This window comes from Lithobates pipiens, unplaced genomic scaffold, assembly GCF_037356315.1.
Source record: "Lithobates pipiens isolate NorthernLeopardFrog02 unplaced genomic scaffold, aLitPip1_a1.2 Scaffold_35, whole genome shotgun sequence".
Lineage (NCBI taxonomy): Eukaryota > Metazoa > Chordata > Amphibia > Anura > Ranidae > Lithobates > Lithobates pipiens.
The window spans coordinates 6,449,183-6,465,604 of NW_027507811.1; the positions used below are offsets into that span (position 1 = coordinate 6,449,183).

Below are 16,422 nucleotides of genomic sequence, written 5' to 3' on the forward strand. Positions count from 1 at the left end.
TGTGTTGGTGATCAGAAACACTGTTGCTGGCTTGCAATGGTCTGATGACACTAGCACCGGTGTGGTGGAAATAAGGAACACCGTTGTTGGCTGGTATAGTGACACTGAGTCTAGTATGTTGAAGATCAGGAACACTGTTGCTGGCTTACACTGATCTAGTGACATTGACAGTGGTGTGGCATCAATCAAGAACACTCTTATTTTGGTTTTTCCAACACTGCTCAGGTGACACTGAGACATGGTTAGCAGTGATCAAGAACGCTGTTGATGACTACACTGGTCTGAAGACACTAGGACTGGTTTGGTGGTGATCAGGAACACTGTTGATGACTACACTGGTCTGAAGACACTAGGACTGGTGTGGTGGTGATCAGGAACACTGTTGATGACTACACTGGTCTGAAGACACTAGGACTGGTGTGGTGGAAATAAGGAACACCATTGTTGGCTGGTATAGTGACACTGAGTCTAGTATGTTGAAGATCAGGAACACTGTCGCTGGCTTACACTGATCTAGTGACATTGACACTGGTGTGGCATCAATCAAGAACACTCTTATTTTGGTCTTCCGAACACTGCTCAGGTGACACTGAGACATGGTTAGCAGTGATCAAGAACGCTGTTGATGACTACACTGGTCTGAAGACACTAGGACTGGTTTGGTGGTGATCAGGAACACTGTTGATGACTACACTGGTCTGATGACACTAGGACTGATGTGGTGATGATCAGGAACACTGTTGATGACTACACTGGTCTGAAGACACTAGGACTGGTGTGGTGGTGATCAGGAACACTGTTGATGACTACACTGGTCTGAAGACACTAGGACTGGTGTGGTGGTGATCAGGAACACTGTTGATGACTACACTGGTCTGAAGACACTAGGACTGGTGTGGTGGTGATCAGGAACACTGTTGATGACTACACTGGTCTGAAGACACTAGGACTGGTGTGGTGGTGATCAGGAACACTGTTGATGACTACACTGGTCTGATGACACTGGGACTGGTGAGTTGGTGATAAGAGACACTATTGATGACTACACTGGTCTGAGGACACTGGGTTTGGTGTGGTGGTGATCAGAAACACTGTTGATGACTACACTGGTCTGGTGATGCTGTGACATGCTTTACCACCATGTTTCACAGTTGTTATGAGGTTCTTCTTCTGAAATATTGTCTTCGCTTTGTGGCAATCATGTCTACTGTTACTGTGGCCAAACAGCTCTACCTTTTGATTAAACAGTCTTCAGTATAATGGCTCTGTACATGAAGGGAGGCCCCCTTCTTTGGATGGTATCTGGGCCAGGATATGGTGTGGGCAGGAGGGGAAGCTTCCCTGGGCGCAGTTGTAAATTGCAGGGATGGGGATGGAGGGATGCAGAGATTCTGAATATATGACTGACAGGAGTAGTGACAGTGGCCAGGAGGCTATGCTCCTTTCCTCCATCTCCTCTGTGCCACAAGGGTCTCCCACCATACACAGCTTCAGTTCTTGCGATGACTCCACTCTTATTAAAAATCCTTCTATTGACAATCGGATGACTGTTGGGGGTAGGATCTTCTAGGCTCACTATAATGGGAGGGGGGGGCACTGGAGGACCTTGTCCCAGCACTGAATGGTATATCTTATCTCCCCTCATTATATTATTGTATTGTGCACACCCTGAACATGCAGTATTCTCTGTCCAGCCATCATTCCTGAGCATAAATCAACCCTAATCAAAGAATCCCACCTGTATGAAACTAAGGCATCTATTCTAAATTCTAGAACATGTCCTAAATAATCTTGGTTTGTCACGATCACTGGTTAGATAATTTCATCCAAACAAGTGGGGTCATGAAGAGAAGAACATGGACTTCTCATCTCTGTGAGGCTCAAAAGGCTAGGGAGATGGACCTTCTATTTAGATCTACAACTTCTTCCCCTCTTCAGTGGAGAAACATCTATTACGGAAATGGTATCAAAATGACCTTGCTCAATGCTCACTAGGATATGGTGGCAACCTAACAGCCTATGTCAAGGGCTGGAAAAACAAAGGGAGACACCCTTATTTGGTGGAGGAGGAAGACAAAGTTAAAGCGGAGTTCCAGCCTGGGGAAGAAAAAATACTGTAGCTGCTGACTTTTACTATAAGGACACTTACCTGTCCAGGGAGCCTACGATGTCAGCACCCGAAGGCGACCCATCCATCAGCTCTGGGTGGAGGTGCCGGCATCCTTACTAAGGGAAACAGGAAGTGAAGCCTTGTGGCTTCACAGCCTGTTTCCTACTGCTCATGCGTGAGTTGCGCTGCGCTTTCTGAATGGTCCCGTTGTCTGTTGGGACCTGTGTTGTGAATGAATGAATGAATGAAATACTTGTATAGCGCACAATGCGAACTGAATCGCCTCTAGGTTGTGTCTCTCAGAAGGCAGTGGGGGAGAGGAGAGGCCGCAAATGATGTAAGTCACCACGGTGCCCTTACATGGAAGTGGATACCTGTTTTTGACAGGTATCCGCTCCCCCTTCCCTCCCAAAAGGTGCCAAATGTGGCACCAGAGGGGGGGGTGGGGGAAAGCAGATAAGCGGAGCTTCCACATTTGAGTGGAACTCCGCTTTAACTTTGGCAGGTAAAACAGTGTTGCGAAAGTTAGTCCAACTTGCAATACCACTGACAGCCACTGGAGGGAGACTTCCCCCATACACGGCAAATTAAAATCTTACATACGATCTCACGCACACTGAGGGTTTTAGAGCAGCGTGTTGATTACCACAAACTTCTGAGTTTCCTTAAGACAGCGATCCTACAATTGAGAATCCTTGTGTTGATCACTTTTTTATGACTGCCCACACACAACTTAGGGCCGGTTCACACAGCAGGCGAGGCGAGGCGACTCCGACTTGCCTCGCCGCGACCTGCCGCGGCCTCAGCCGCGACTTGCAAATGACTTCTGTATAGAAGTCAATGCAAGTCGCCCCGAGGTCGCCCAAAAGTAGTACAGGAACCTTTTTTCTGAGTCGGAGCGACTCGAGTCGCTCCTCTCAGAACGGTTCCATTGTACAGAACGGGGGAGACTTGCGAGAGCGAGGCGAGGCGAGTCGTGTCGCCTCGCATCGCCCGCTGTGTGAACCGGCTCTTAGGGAAGCTTGCCACCACCTGCATCTCTAGACTTGCTTCTGTTTGCTCAACAATTACAATTCAAAATATTAACAACAAGATTCAGAACCATCTACAACTCCGTCCTGAGCTACCACCAAATTCATCTCAAAAGATCATGCAGACTGTCCTTCTCTCAAGACATCGTGTTCTTTAGCTCCCTCGTGGTCACCTTCTCCAATGCTTCCTTCCAGGACTTCTCCAGGATGTCTCCCATACTCTAGAACTCTCTACCCAAATCTATCTGGATATCATCTAGTCTGTTCACCTTTAGGTGATCTCTGGAAACTCATTGTGTTGGGGAAGCAGCCTATCTCGCCTCTACCTAACTAGATGAGCTGAGCATACCTGGGTTTGGTTCCACGCTGGTTCCATAGCTTCCAACTGTCCCAGATTTGGAGCAATGTCCCTCTTTCCTCCTCATTTTGGTCTGATCTATATAGATGTATATAAAATGCACTTTTTATCTTTCAAAAAGTGTTTCCTAGTGCTAAACCTTTCATCCAATTTCTAAATTTCTGCATTTCTAAATTCTAAAAACCAATATAAAGGAATAGTAGCGGTAAAACAAAAGCCCTTGTAGATTTAATAAACCTTTTTTTGTGGGCTAATTCTCCTTTAAGGGGTGTGGCAGGGGGTGTGTCCTATGCCTAGATATGTTTTCTAGTAGGTGTCCCTCATCCCCCATCTCAAAATGTTGGGAAGTATGCTGGTTCAGAGAATATTGTTGATTTTCAGGTGCCCAATTCAAACTCCACTGAAGTCAACAAAGTGGTCATGGATTCCCTTAATCTATACCAGACTCTTATCCTAGATAAGGGTCTGGTATAGATCTTATTAGAGGACCCCACACAAAAAAAACAGTTGATGAAAGACCTGTGTAGATGTTAATGTGGGTTGTACCAAAAAAAAAAAAAACCTGTGAGAAGAAGAGACACTGGAACAGTTGCCAAAATCCCAAGATTGTCCCATTCGGGACACCCGGCAACAAGGCAAGGCCGTATGCACGCTATGTAAAAAGTTTCTTGGGGTTGTAGTTCCTCTGATCTTCACAAGGTGGTGATCTCACCTCTCCAGGAAGTCTCTATGGTAGACAGGAAGTGATGTCAGGTCCAGCTAGGAAGTGATGTCAGGTATAAATAGGATGTTCCCGGTGAGAGGTGAGTCGGGAGGAAGTAGAGAGGAGACATTGCTGGAGCTGGCATTAGAGGAGGTAATAAGAGCTTATTTTCTATTTACACCCAGTAACCCCCCCCCCCCCGTCATGTCCGTCCTCTTCCTCCATAGTCACTGTGACGTCTTTTATCTCCAGCAGATGATGATACACACATATATAGTGTGGAAACCTAGATTACCCCCTTCAACATTCTCTTTATTTTCGAGCAATACAGAGAATAGAAGTTTTTTTTTTTTACCTAAAGGTGAAGGGTAAGAGGCTTTCTAACCCAAAAATCATAGGAAATTCAAAACTGAATGTGTCTCTGTGTGTAATGGGGATCATTCAGACAGACACCCTTATATTATCCCCATCCTAATATTGTACAACCAGTACAGTCCAGATCACTCTCTGTTATCAATTATTGGTCAACAGGAAACCGGTATAGATCACATTACGTGTAAGGATGAAGAAGGCCCGGAGTCACATGACTGAGAAGATACTAAACCTCACCCTGGAGATCATCTACCTGCTGACCGGAGAGGTGAGGAGGATTCTGGGAGGTCACATGACATCACTCTTATCTCTATTAATAAAACACAGACCTGACCGGAGAGGTGAGGAGGATTCCGGGAGGTCACATGACATCACTCTTATCTCTATTAATAAAACACAGACCTGACCGGAGAGGTGAGGAGGATTCCGGGAGGTCACATGACATCACTCTTATCTCTATTAATAAAACACAGACCTGACCGGAGAGGTGAGGAGGATTCCGGGAGGTCACATGACATCACTCTTATCTCTATTAATAAAACACAGACCTGACCGGAGAGGTGAGGAGGATTCTGGGAGGTCACATGACATCACTCTTATCTCTATTAATAAAACACAGACCTGACCGGAGAGGTGAGGAGGATTCTGGGAGGTCACATGACACCACTCTTATCTCTATTAATAAAACACAGACCTGACCGGAGAGGTGAGGAGGATTCTGGGAATATAACGTGTTATTACTCTTTTTGCTTGAACAGGTTATTCCCCCTGTGAAGTCAGGTGATCACATGACCATCACAGTGCCTCCACTTCGCTCCTTGACTCCTAGGAGACGCAACATCAGGAAGATTTTGGGAGTCACCAAGAAGATGATGGAGCTGCTGACAGGAGAGGTGAGGAGGATTCTGGGAATTCTGGGACATTATCCAGTAACAGACAAGGGATGTGTCTGGATGGTGACTGTATCATTGTGTGTGTCAGGTTCCTATAAGGTGTCAGGATGTCACTGTCTATTTCTCCATGGAGGAGTGGGAGTATTTAGAAGGACACAAGGATCTCTACAAGGACGTCATGATGGACAATCAGCCGCCCCTCACATCACCGGGTAAGAGGAGACTTTATTGTAAAGGAGAGAGCAGTACGGAGGCTCCACCTAGATCCCCCATCATCTGATAAACACATAGAAACAATGTATTCAGTCAGTGTGTGTGTTTCCTACAGATGGATCCAGTAATGGGAACCCACCAGAGAGATGTCCCCATCCTCTGTATTCCCGGGATTCCACACAGGAAGATCACACCATCCCCCACCATCATCAGGTAGATGAGGAACAATCACTGATAGTATCATTAGGATCTGTACATTATCTGCATTGTTACCATTGATGTCATTTTTATTATATATTCAGAGTGGAAACCTCTGGGATTATAATATTGTTGTTAAAGAAGAGTATAAAGAGGTGGATGATGAGTATGGAGTGATGAAGGAACTTTTTAAAGGACACAATGACCTCTATAAGGAAATCATGATGAAAGCACCTAATACTGGGAACTCACCAAAGAGATGTCCCCGTCCTCTGGATTCCACACAGGAAGGTCACACCATCCCCCACCATCATCAGGTAGGTGGAGTTGAGGGTCGGGAACATAAAGTGATTGAACACTCTGACATGTGGAGATGATGTGTGGACTCTACAAGATGATATTTTCTATGTGATCTCACATCATAAATACTTCTATGTTACAGATGTTATTTTCTGCCATTCTGTTGGTTTAGGGTGAAGATCTGATGAAGATGAAAGTTGAGGGTGAAGTAGAAGAGACGTATGTGAGGGATGATCAGCAATATACGGAGGAGGCTGGAATGACGAGGACATTCATAGAGGAGGACACTCCTACAGAGATCAGCACAGGTGACCCATCATATATTCAGAGAGCAGCATGTAGGGTCCACCTAGATCCCCGATCTTCTGATAAGCCCATAACATATTCTTCTCTTATCTCTGCTCTGTTTCTGCACACTGATTGGTTCAGAGTAGGGTGGGAACTGAGTGATATCAGTCTTTTCTCTCGGATAAATCCCCTTTTTCGCTACAGCTACTATTTATATCGATTCTTGGATTCAGCTGCCTGTATCAGGATTGTTACAATAGTACAGATACTTTGCTGGGTTGGAAAAATATGGAGTAACATAAAAAAAAAAAAAAATGGAAACACTTATCTAACAGAAAATCCTGCTCCGAGCCCTTTCCAGTGCTGCATTTGGCCTAGGCCTATGGTCACTTGTTGTATAGTAAAGGGTCGGAACTTTGACCCTCTTGTCTATCAGAGATCACATGACCCAGTGCCTAGGCTCGTGGTTGTGTAAAGAGCATGGACCTCCCAGCCCCCATTGGTTCCTGCTCTTCTGACAAGGCTGTGTAAATGTAGAAGTGATCTGGGAGGAGGACCAAAGGACTGAAGAGGGGGGAAAAGTCCCGGCTGGTTGGGACCTCCACAGAGAACATCTCCTCACTCATATCTACCTGATCCAGATGGGATCTTGATGGAAGTGAACTAACCCTCTCATATCTATTGATGATGTTTTTATATTTTTCCAGGACACGCCATGGAGAAACCCTCAAAGGATCGTCTCACTTTATCTCAAGTTTTTAAAACGGAAGATGAGGACATCACCCAAGACTGGGCAGTAAAAAAGACAATGATCTCCACTATGGATGGTGGACTTCACAGTGTGGATAGACCATGGAGTCCCTCCGACTCTGAGCAACCTCGTACTGTGAGGGATGGGGCCGGGGTTCAGGGGGATGAGGAATTTTCCTGTCCTGAATGCGGGGAAAGTTTCTGCTCAGAATTGGATCTTGCTGTACACCGGACATCTCACACGGTGGAGAACCTTCATTCCTGCCCTGAGTGCAGGAAATATTTTTCACAGACATCCAACCTTTTCGGACATCAGAGGTTCCACGCGGGTGAAAAGCCATATTCTTGTTCTCAGTGTGGGAGATTTTTTCCACAGAAATCCGACCTCGTTATACAACCAATATCTCACAGCGGGGACAGCCAGTACTCCTGCCTTGAGTGTGGGAAATGTTTTTCAGAGAAGAAAAAGCTATCCGCTCATCAGAGATTGCACATGGGCGGCAAACCAACTTGTTCTGAGTGCGGGAGATGTTTTCAACGGAATTCAGACCTTGTCATACATCACAGAACTCACACGGGTGAGAAGCCGTATCCCTGTTCGGAGTGCGGGAAATGTTTTGCCCGGAAGTACCATCTTAACACACATCAGATGTCTCACACAGGCGAGAAGCCGTATTCCTGCTTTCAGTGCGGGAAACGTTTTTCACGGAAGTTCAATCTTAAAACACATCTGCTGTCTCACACGGGGGAGAAACCGTATTCCTGCCCTGAGTGCGGGAAATGTTTTTCACAGAAGTCTTATCTTACCAAACATCAGCGATCCCACACAATCTTCAGTCTTTATTAGTGTCCTGAGTGCGGGAAATGTCTTCTATATGGTTCATATTTTGCCGTACATCAGAGATCTCACACTGGGAAGAAGCTCACCTTGATATACACCTCAGAAAACACGTGGCTGAGCGCTCCTCTGATCTTTATCATGGAAGAAACACTTTTATATGTAAATCAGAGATCACTAAAGACTTCAACGTTCTGTCTGGCTTCTTTTGCTCGGAGAGAGAAGGAGGGGGTGTCACTGCCGGTTGGGTCCCTCTAGGAGAGAGAAGGAGGGGGTGTCACTGCTGGTTGGGTCCCTCTAGGAGAGAGAAGGAGGGGGTGTCACTGCTGGTTGGGTCCCTCTAGGAGAGAGAAGGAGGGGGTGTCACTGCCGGTTGGGTCCCTCTAGGAGAGAGAAGGAGGGGGTGTCACTGCCAGTTGGGTCCCTCTAGGAGAGAGAAGGAGGGGGTGTCACTGCCGGTTGGGTCCCTCTAGGAGAGAGAAGGAGGGGGTGTCACTGCCGGTTGGGTCCCTCTAGGAGAGAGAAGGAGGGGGTGTCACTGCTGGTTGGGTCCCTCTAGGAGAGAGAAGGAGGGGGTGTCACTGCTGGTTGGGTCCCTCTAGGAGAGAGAAGGAGGGGGCATCATTGCCGGTTGGGTCCCTCTAGGAGAGAGAAGGAGGGGGTGTCACTGCCGGTTGGGTCCCTCTAGGAGAGAGAAGGAGGGGGTGTCAGTGCCGGTTGGGTCCCTCTAGGAGAGAGGAGAAGGTGTCACTGCCGGTTGGGTCCCTCTAGGAGAGAGAAGGAGGGGGTGTCACTGCTGGTTGGGTCCCTCTAGGAGAGAGAAGGAGGGGGTGTCACTGCTGGTTGGGTCCCTCTAGGAGAGAGAAGGAGGGGGTGTCACTGCTGGTTGTGTCCCTCTAGGAGAGAGAAGGAGGGGGTGTCACTGCTGGTTGGGTCCCTCTAGGAGAGAGAAGGAGGGGGTGTCACTGCCGGTTGGGTCCCTCTAGGAGAGAGAAGGAGGGGGTGTCATTGCTGGTTGGGTTCCTCTAGGAGAGAGAAGGAGGAGGTGTCACCGCCGGTTGGGTCCCTCTAGGAGAGAGAAGGAGGGGGTGTCACTGCCGGTTGGGTCCCTCTAGGAGAGAGAAGGAGGGGGTGTCATTGCTGGTTGGGTCCCTCTAGGAGAGAGAAGGAGGAGGTGTCACCGCCGGTTGGGTCCCTCTAGGAGAGAGAAGGAGGGGGTGTCACTGCCGGTTGGGTCCCTCTAGGAGAGAGAAGGAGGGGGGTGTCACTGCCGGTTGGGTCCCTCTAGGAGAGAGAAGGAGGGGGCGTCCTTGCCGGTTGGGTCCCTCTAGGAGAGAGAAGGAGGGGGTGTCACTGCCGGTTGATTCCCTCTAGGAGAGAGAAGGAGGGGGTGTCACTGCTGGTTGGGTCCCTCTAGGAGAGAGAAGGAGGGGGTGTCACTGCTGGTTGGGTCCCTCTAGGAGAGAGAAGGAGGGGGTGTCGCTGTTGGTTGGGTCCCTCTAGGAGAGAGAAGGAGGAGGTGTCACTGCCGGTTGATTCCCTCTAGGAGAGAGAAGGAGGGGGGTGTCGCTGTTGGTTGGGTCCCTCTAGGAGAGAGAAGGAGGGGGTGTCACTGCCGGTTGAGTCCCTCTAGGAGAGAGAAGGAGGGTCCCTCTAGCAGTGTAGTCTGATCTTCAGCAGAATTTTCAAAAGCAAGACATGGTGAGAGAAGATCTAGATATTGCTTGTGGGTGAAGAGAAGGGGAGATCAGACTACATGACAAGTCTGATAATTTCAGGGCAGTAGTTATCATTTTTTACAGGCAGCTTCATTTACTTGGAGAGTGCCGCTTGCTGTCTGAAAGGGGAAAATAGGACATTTTTAGATGTATCTGTAGCCCTACTCCTTTAGGGAGCGCTGGTAACAACTGGTTCTTCCCTAATAGTAGAGAGGCTGCCCACCACCACAAGCACCAGTCCATTCACACCGACTCCAATAACACATTGTATGACAGAGCTCAAAACTTCAAGTCCTGAGCTACTAGCGAAGCCTTAAGAGTTACTCGCCACCAGTTGCCCCACCCAGCCCCTAATTCCTCCCCTAAACACTCCCTCGTAAATTATCTCATGAAATTACACTGTTAAATGTTTTATGCAGAATTACGTTACAATAATAAATATTAACAACAACTTTAAATATATTAACATAAAACAAATTATATTGATCTGACTGTGATAAATAAAATATGATTGGCTACTATATGCACTGTACACATCATTACTGCCTTGCTAAGTAAATATGCACTATGTACAGGGTAGAGGGGTGTGCTACTTACCGAGTGCAGGGTTGAGGGGTGTGCTATGTACCAAGTGCAGGGTTGAGGGGTGTGCTATGCACCAAGTGCAAGGTTGAGGGGTGCGCTACATACAGTGTGCAGGGTTGAGGGATGTGCTACGCGCCGAGTACAAGGTTGAGAGGTGCTCTACGTACCAAGTTCGGGGTTGAGAAATGCGCTACATACAGCATGCAGGGTTGAGAGGTGCGCCACTTACTGAAAGCAGGGTTGAAAGGTGCACTACGTACTGAGTGCAGGGTTGAGAGGTGCGTTATGTACCGAGTGCAGGGTTGAGAGGAGCGCTAAGTACAGAGTGCAGGGTTGAGGGGTATGCTACGTACCGAGCGCAGGGTTGAGGGGTGCACTACATACAGAATGCAGTTTTGAGAGCTGCGCTATGTACAGAGTCCAAGATCGAGAGGTGCACTACATACAGAGTGCAGTATTGAAAGGTGTGCTACGTACAGAGTGCAGGGTTGAGGGGTGCGCTACGTACAGAGTGCAGGGTTGAGAGGTGCGCTATGTAAAGAGTGCAGCGTTGAGGGGTGTGCTACATAAAGAGTGCAGGGTTTAGAGGTGCACTACGTACCGAGTGCAGGGTTCAGGGGTGCGCTATGTACCGAGTGCAGGGTTGAGGGGTGCTCTACATACAGAGTGCAGGGCTGAAGGGTGCGCTACATGAAGAACGCAGGGTTGAGAGGTTCACTACGCACAGAGTGCAGGATTGAGAGGTGCTCTATGTACCAAGTGCAGGGTTGAGAGGAGCGCTAAGTACAGAGTGCAGGGTTGAGGGGTACATTACGTACCGAGCGCAGGGTTGAGGGGTGCACTACATACAGAATGCAGTTTTGAGAGCTGCGCTATGTAAAGAGTGCAGGGTTGAGAGGTGCGTTATGTACCGAGTGCAGGGTTGAGAGGAGCGCTAAGTACAGAGTGCAGGGTTGAGGGGTGCATTACGTACCGAGCGCAGGGTTGAGGGGTGCACTACATACAGAATGCAGTTTTGAGAGCTGCGCTATGTACAGAGTCCAAGATCGAGAGGTGCACTACATACTGAGTGCAGTATTGAAAGGTGTGCTACGTACAGAGAGCAGGGTTGAGAGGTGCGCTATGTAAAGAGTGCAGCGTTGAGGGGTGTGCTACATAAAGAGTGCAGGGTTTAGAGGTGCACTACGTACCGAGTGCAGGGTTCAGGGGTGCGCTATGTACCGAGTGCAGGGTTGAGGGGTGCGCTACATACAGAGTGCAGGGTTGAGGGGTGCTCTATGTACCAAGTGCAGGGTTGAGGGATGCTCTATGTGAAGAGTGCAGTGTTGAGAGGTGCGCTATGTAAAGAGTACAGGGTTGAGAGGTGTGCTTATGTACCGAGGGCAGGATTGAGAGGTGCGCTATCACATATAATTTTATTTGTGGTTTCTCCAGCAAGGATCCAAACACAGGTGAAACAAGAGCAATCCATAACATATTTGAATCTGACCAATCCATTTAGTAATCAATAGACCTAGAGAATATACAGTATATAGCTAATTCAGACAAACAGAACCCAAAATGTGCTAAACTGCATACTAAATTAAGTTATTTGCATTTTACTTACCACATTCATATTAATAGTTACACTACTCATGCTGCTTGTTGACTGACTGCCCCCCCCCCCCTCTCACCAGAGTTGAGCCAGCCCGCCTCCCCTCCCAAACTGACCCCCTGAGCCAGCCCACCTCCCCTCCCAAACTGACCCCCTGAGCCAGCCCACCTCCCTGCCTGAGTTGAGCGCCCGCCAAGAACTGTCGCCCTCAGGTTATTTCCACTCACCCAATGTAAGCAGTTGAGGGGACATTTTGAGGGCTGGTCTAAGGGATGTATTTTTGATATTTATTGCTTGAAAAGCTGTAAACAGGAGAGGGTGTTTAGGGTATGGGGATGCGCCAAACGATTAGCACATAGCAATTAGAGGACAATCTTTTCCTTAAGCATTGAACAGTCCAAGATCTCACATCTGAGGACCAAGCGGCAACTTTCTGAACAGTCCAGGACCTCACAGCTGGGGTCCATGAGGCAAGTTTGTTTGGCATCTGGTTACCTTGCACCAATGCAACTATTGACCCCCCCCCCCCCCCCAATGCAACTTCCAGGACACTGAACATGAACAGGGATCAATTTAGGGTCTTTACTCACAAGTCCTCATTTGTCAGGACCTGGATCACCTGTTGGTGGCACTGTGCTTGCCAGAGAGGAAGGTTGTAGTTTTGGAGTTCACCAGCAGGGGTCTCCCAACAGCCAGCAAAATCTAGTAATCAATTTCCACCTGATGCTGGCTGCTGGGATGGTATTGAAGTCCTCCCCTACTAGTGCCTCTTGCTCTCCAGTGTTTTGGTACTTTCAGATTCTATTTGCCATTGATCCTGATCTTGCTTCTGCCCTGTAGCCTTGTACCCGCTCTCCCTTGTTTCGGATCCCTGTTTTGATTCACCCCCCCCTTCCCATCTGCTCCCTGCATCTCCAGTTTTCCCCTGCTTTCCGGTGTTTGCCATTTTGTGTATATTGTATACAGTTAGTTGTTAGGCTTTCTGTTTGTTAGTTATTAGTCAGCAGAGCTGGACTGGGACAGAAATTTGGCCCTGGACTTCATCCAGACTGGCCCACTTACATCAGAGTGTCCCATCACCAGCCCCTTACATCAGAGTGTCCCATCAGCACCCCCTAACATCAGAGTGTCCCATCACCAGCCCCCTTACATCAGAGTGTCCCATGAGCACCCCCTTACATCAGAGTGTCCCATCAGCACCCCCTTACATCAGAGTGTCCCATCACCAGCCCCCTTACATCAGAGTGTCCCATCAGCACCCCCTAACATCAGAGTGTCCCATCACCAGCCCCCTTACATCAGAGTGTCCCATCACCAGCCCCCTTACATCAGACTGTCCCATCAGCACCCCCTAACATCAGAGTGTCCCATGAGCACCCCCTTACATCAGAGTGTCCCATCAGCACCCCCTTACATCAGAGTGTCCCATCACCAGCCCCCTTACATCAGAGTGTCCCATTAGCACCCCCTAACATCAGAGTGTCCCATCACCAGCCCCCTTACATCAGAGTGTCCCATCACCAGCCCCCTTACATCAGACTGTCCCATCAGCACCCCCTAACATCAGAGTGTCCCATCACCATCCCCCTTACATCAGAGTGTCCCATGAGCACCCCCTTACATCAGAGTGTCCCATCAGCACCCCTTTACATCAGAGTGTCCCATCACCAGCCCCCTTACATCAGAGTGTCCCATCAGCACCCCCTAACATCAGAGTGTCCCATCACCAGCCCCCTTACATCAGAGTGTCCCATCACCAGCCCCCTTACATCAGACTGTCCCATCAGCACCCCCTAACATCAGAGTGTCCCATCACCATCCCCCTTACATCAGAGTGTCCCATCAGCACACCCTTACATCAGAGTGTCCCATCAGCACCCCCTAATATCAGAGTGTCCCATCAGCGCCCCCTTACATCAGAGTGTCCCATCAGCACCCCCTAATATCAGAGTGTCTCATCAGCGCCCCCTTACATCAGAGTGTCCCATCAGCACCTCCTAACATCAGAGTGTCCCATCAACACCCCCTTACATCAGAGTGTCCCATCAGCACACCCTTACATCAGAGTGTCCCATCAGCACCCCCTAATATCAGAGTGTCCCATCAGCGCCCCCTTACATCAGAGTGTCCCATCAGCACCCCCTTACATCAGAGTGTCCCATCAGCACCTCCTTACATCAGAGTGTCCCATCACCAGCCCCCTTACATCAGAGTGTCCCATCAGCACCCCCTAATATCAGAGTGTCCCATCAGCACCCCCTTACATCAGAGTGTCCCATCAGCGCCCCCTTACATCAGAGTGTCCCATCAGCACCCCCTAACATCAGAGTGTCCCATCAGCACCCCCTTACATCAGAGTGTCCCATCAGCGCCCCCTTACATCAGAGTGTCCCATCAGCGCCCCCTTACATCAGAGTGTCCCATCAGCACCTCCTTACATCAGAGTGTCCCATCACCAGCCCCCTTACATCAGAGTCCCATCAGCAGGCCCCTTACATCAGAGTGTCCCATCACCAGCCCCCTTACATCAGAGTCCCATCAGCAGCCCCCTTACATCAGAGTCCCATCAGCAGGCCCCTTACATCAGAGTGGCCCATCAGCAGCCCCTTACATCAGAGTGTCCCATCACCAGCCCCCTTACATCAGAGTGTCCCATCACCACCCCCTTACATCAGAGTGGCCCACTGAGCCATCGGCCCACCGGGAAACTCCCGGTAGTCCCGATGGCCAGTACATGGCTGTTAGTCAGGTATTCTGTCACCAAGTTTTTTGGTTTACTTATATCTTTCTGTTTGCTGGTGTTTGGATGAATTTCACTGTAAATAAACCTCACTTAAAGCATGAACAGTCTGGTCCCAGTTTCCTGAGTGTACCACACAGATCTGGCCATCCCTGCTGCTGATTCCTGACACCAGGAAAGCTGCCACTTTCCAGCATCCTCCAGACACAGTCCAGTGAGTGAGACAGTCCTTCTTCAGACCAGATCCCTTATGGTGAGGTCCTGCAACCAGCTTCTAGGATGATCCATCCAGGCCCTCAGCCCTGAGGCTTCAAGAACAGCTACACAGTCCAAAGTTATGAGTGTCCCCACAGTGGAGGCACATGCATTCTGATGGATAGGTGAGAGCAGGTGGACTGAAGGGGAGCCACCCCTTCTTAGCCCTTGTACACGCGGTTGGAGATTCCGACGGAATGTGTCCGATCGGACCGTTTTGTCGGATAATCCGACTGTGTGTGTGGTCTTCATCGGACTGTTTCCGTCGGAGTATCTGACGGACCAAGTTTTCCAACTTTTTCGACAACATGATCCAATCGGACCTTGTCCGATCATGTGTAGAGAATTTCCGATCAGACAAAGTGCCACGCATTGCTCAGATCAAATTCCTACACCAAAGCTATTGGCTACTAGCCTGAACGTAGTTCCCGTCGTAACAAAATAACGTCATCACGTTCTGAACGATCGGATTTTCCGACAACTTTGTCCGACCGCGTGTATGCAACAGTTTTGGACAAAGTCCGACGGATTTGGTTGTCGGAATGCCCCAACGTGTGTACAAGGGCTTAAAAGGTACAGGAGACTGCTGAACACCCAGCACAATGGCAGCACAGGTGTCAGTGGGGTGCCTGACCAAAATAACACAACCTGTGACACAAAAAGACGCCACCCACTCACACCTATAGCTGGCTATCGCAGTAAGAAACTTAGAAGGCTAACAACAGATACAAACAAACCCAAGGATGAACCGAGAAAAAAAACCAAGCTTTACTTACCACCAGCCCACAGACAACCATTTAACCTGTCCAACAGCACAATGGCAACACAGGTGTCAGTGGGATCCCAATGACACCTGTGTTGCCATTGTGCTGTGTGTAGACATGTGCATTTAGTTTCGTTCCGAATCGAAATTCGGACGAATTTTCATTATTCGGACATTCGGATGCATCCGAATTACCGAATTACAATGCTAACGAATTCAAACGAAATTCGAAAAATTACATTTTTCGACCCGAATTTGGGGCCACATATCTCGGGGGCCATTTTCAACTAGAAACCCCAAATTTGGTATGCAAACACAGTAGAACTAGCACTACAACCTTTCCAAATTTGGGGTTTCTAGCTCCAAGTGACCCCGAGTTACGGGGGCCCAAAGTCGGGTCGCAAAATGTCAGGCATTTTTCTGCAGCAGAGAATGACATTTTGTGACCCGAATTTGGGGCCATGTACCTTGGGGTCACTTTTAGCTAGAAACACCAAACTTGGTATACAAACACAATAGACCTAGCACTACAACATCTCCAAATTTGGGGTTTCTAGCACCAAGTGACCCCAAGATACATGGCCCTAAATTCGGGTCACAAAATATTTTCGAATCCGGTTGAAATAGTTTCCAATGCAGTTGAAATAATTTCGAATCATATTGAAATCATTTCGAATCCGGTAGAAATATTTTCGAATTTGGTTGAAATATTT

The 16,422-nt window shown here is 48.6% G+C and overlaps 2 protein-coding genes across 2 annotated transcripts in view; both read left to right on the forward strand.

Moving 5' to 3' along the window:
• LOC143955360 (uncharacterized) overlaps positions 1 to 10,293 on the forward strand; it is a 96,307-nt gene extending 86,014 nt beyond the window's left edge. Inside the window, exons 9-15 of the mRNA XM_077465424.1 lie at positions 4,747 to 4,842; positions 5,333 to 5,467; positions 5,556 to 5,679; positions 5,796 to 5,893; positions 5,983 to 6,195; positions 6,351 to 6,486; positions 7,174 to 10,293. Of these exons, the coding sequence (XP_077321550.1) occupies positions 4,747 to 4,842; positions 5,333 to 5,467; positions 5,556 to 5,679; positions 5,796 to 5,893; positions 5,983 to 6,195; positions 6,351 to 6,486; positions 7,174 to 8,063 (1,692 nt within the window). The 3' untranslated portion in view covers positions 8,064 to 10,293. The remainder of the gene's footprint in view (positions 1 to 4,746; positions 4,843 to 5,332; positions 5,468 to 5,555; positions 5,680 to 5,795; positions 5,894 to 5,982; positions 6,196 to 6,350; positions 6,487 to 7,173) is intronic.
• The window catches only part of LOC143955698 (uncharacterized), a 124,017-nt gene that overhangs the window by 87,936 nt on the left and 19,659 nt on the right, over positions 1 to 16,422 (forward strand). The window lies entirely within an intron of this gene.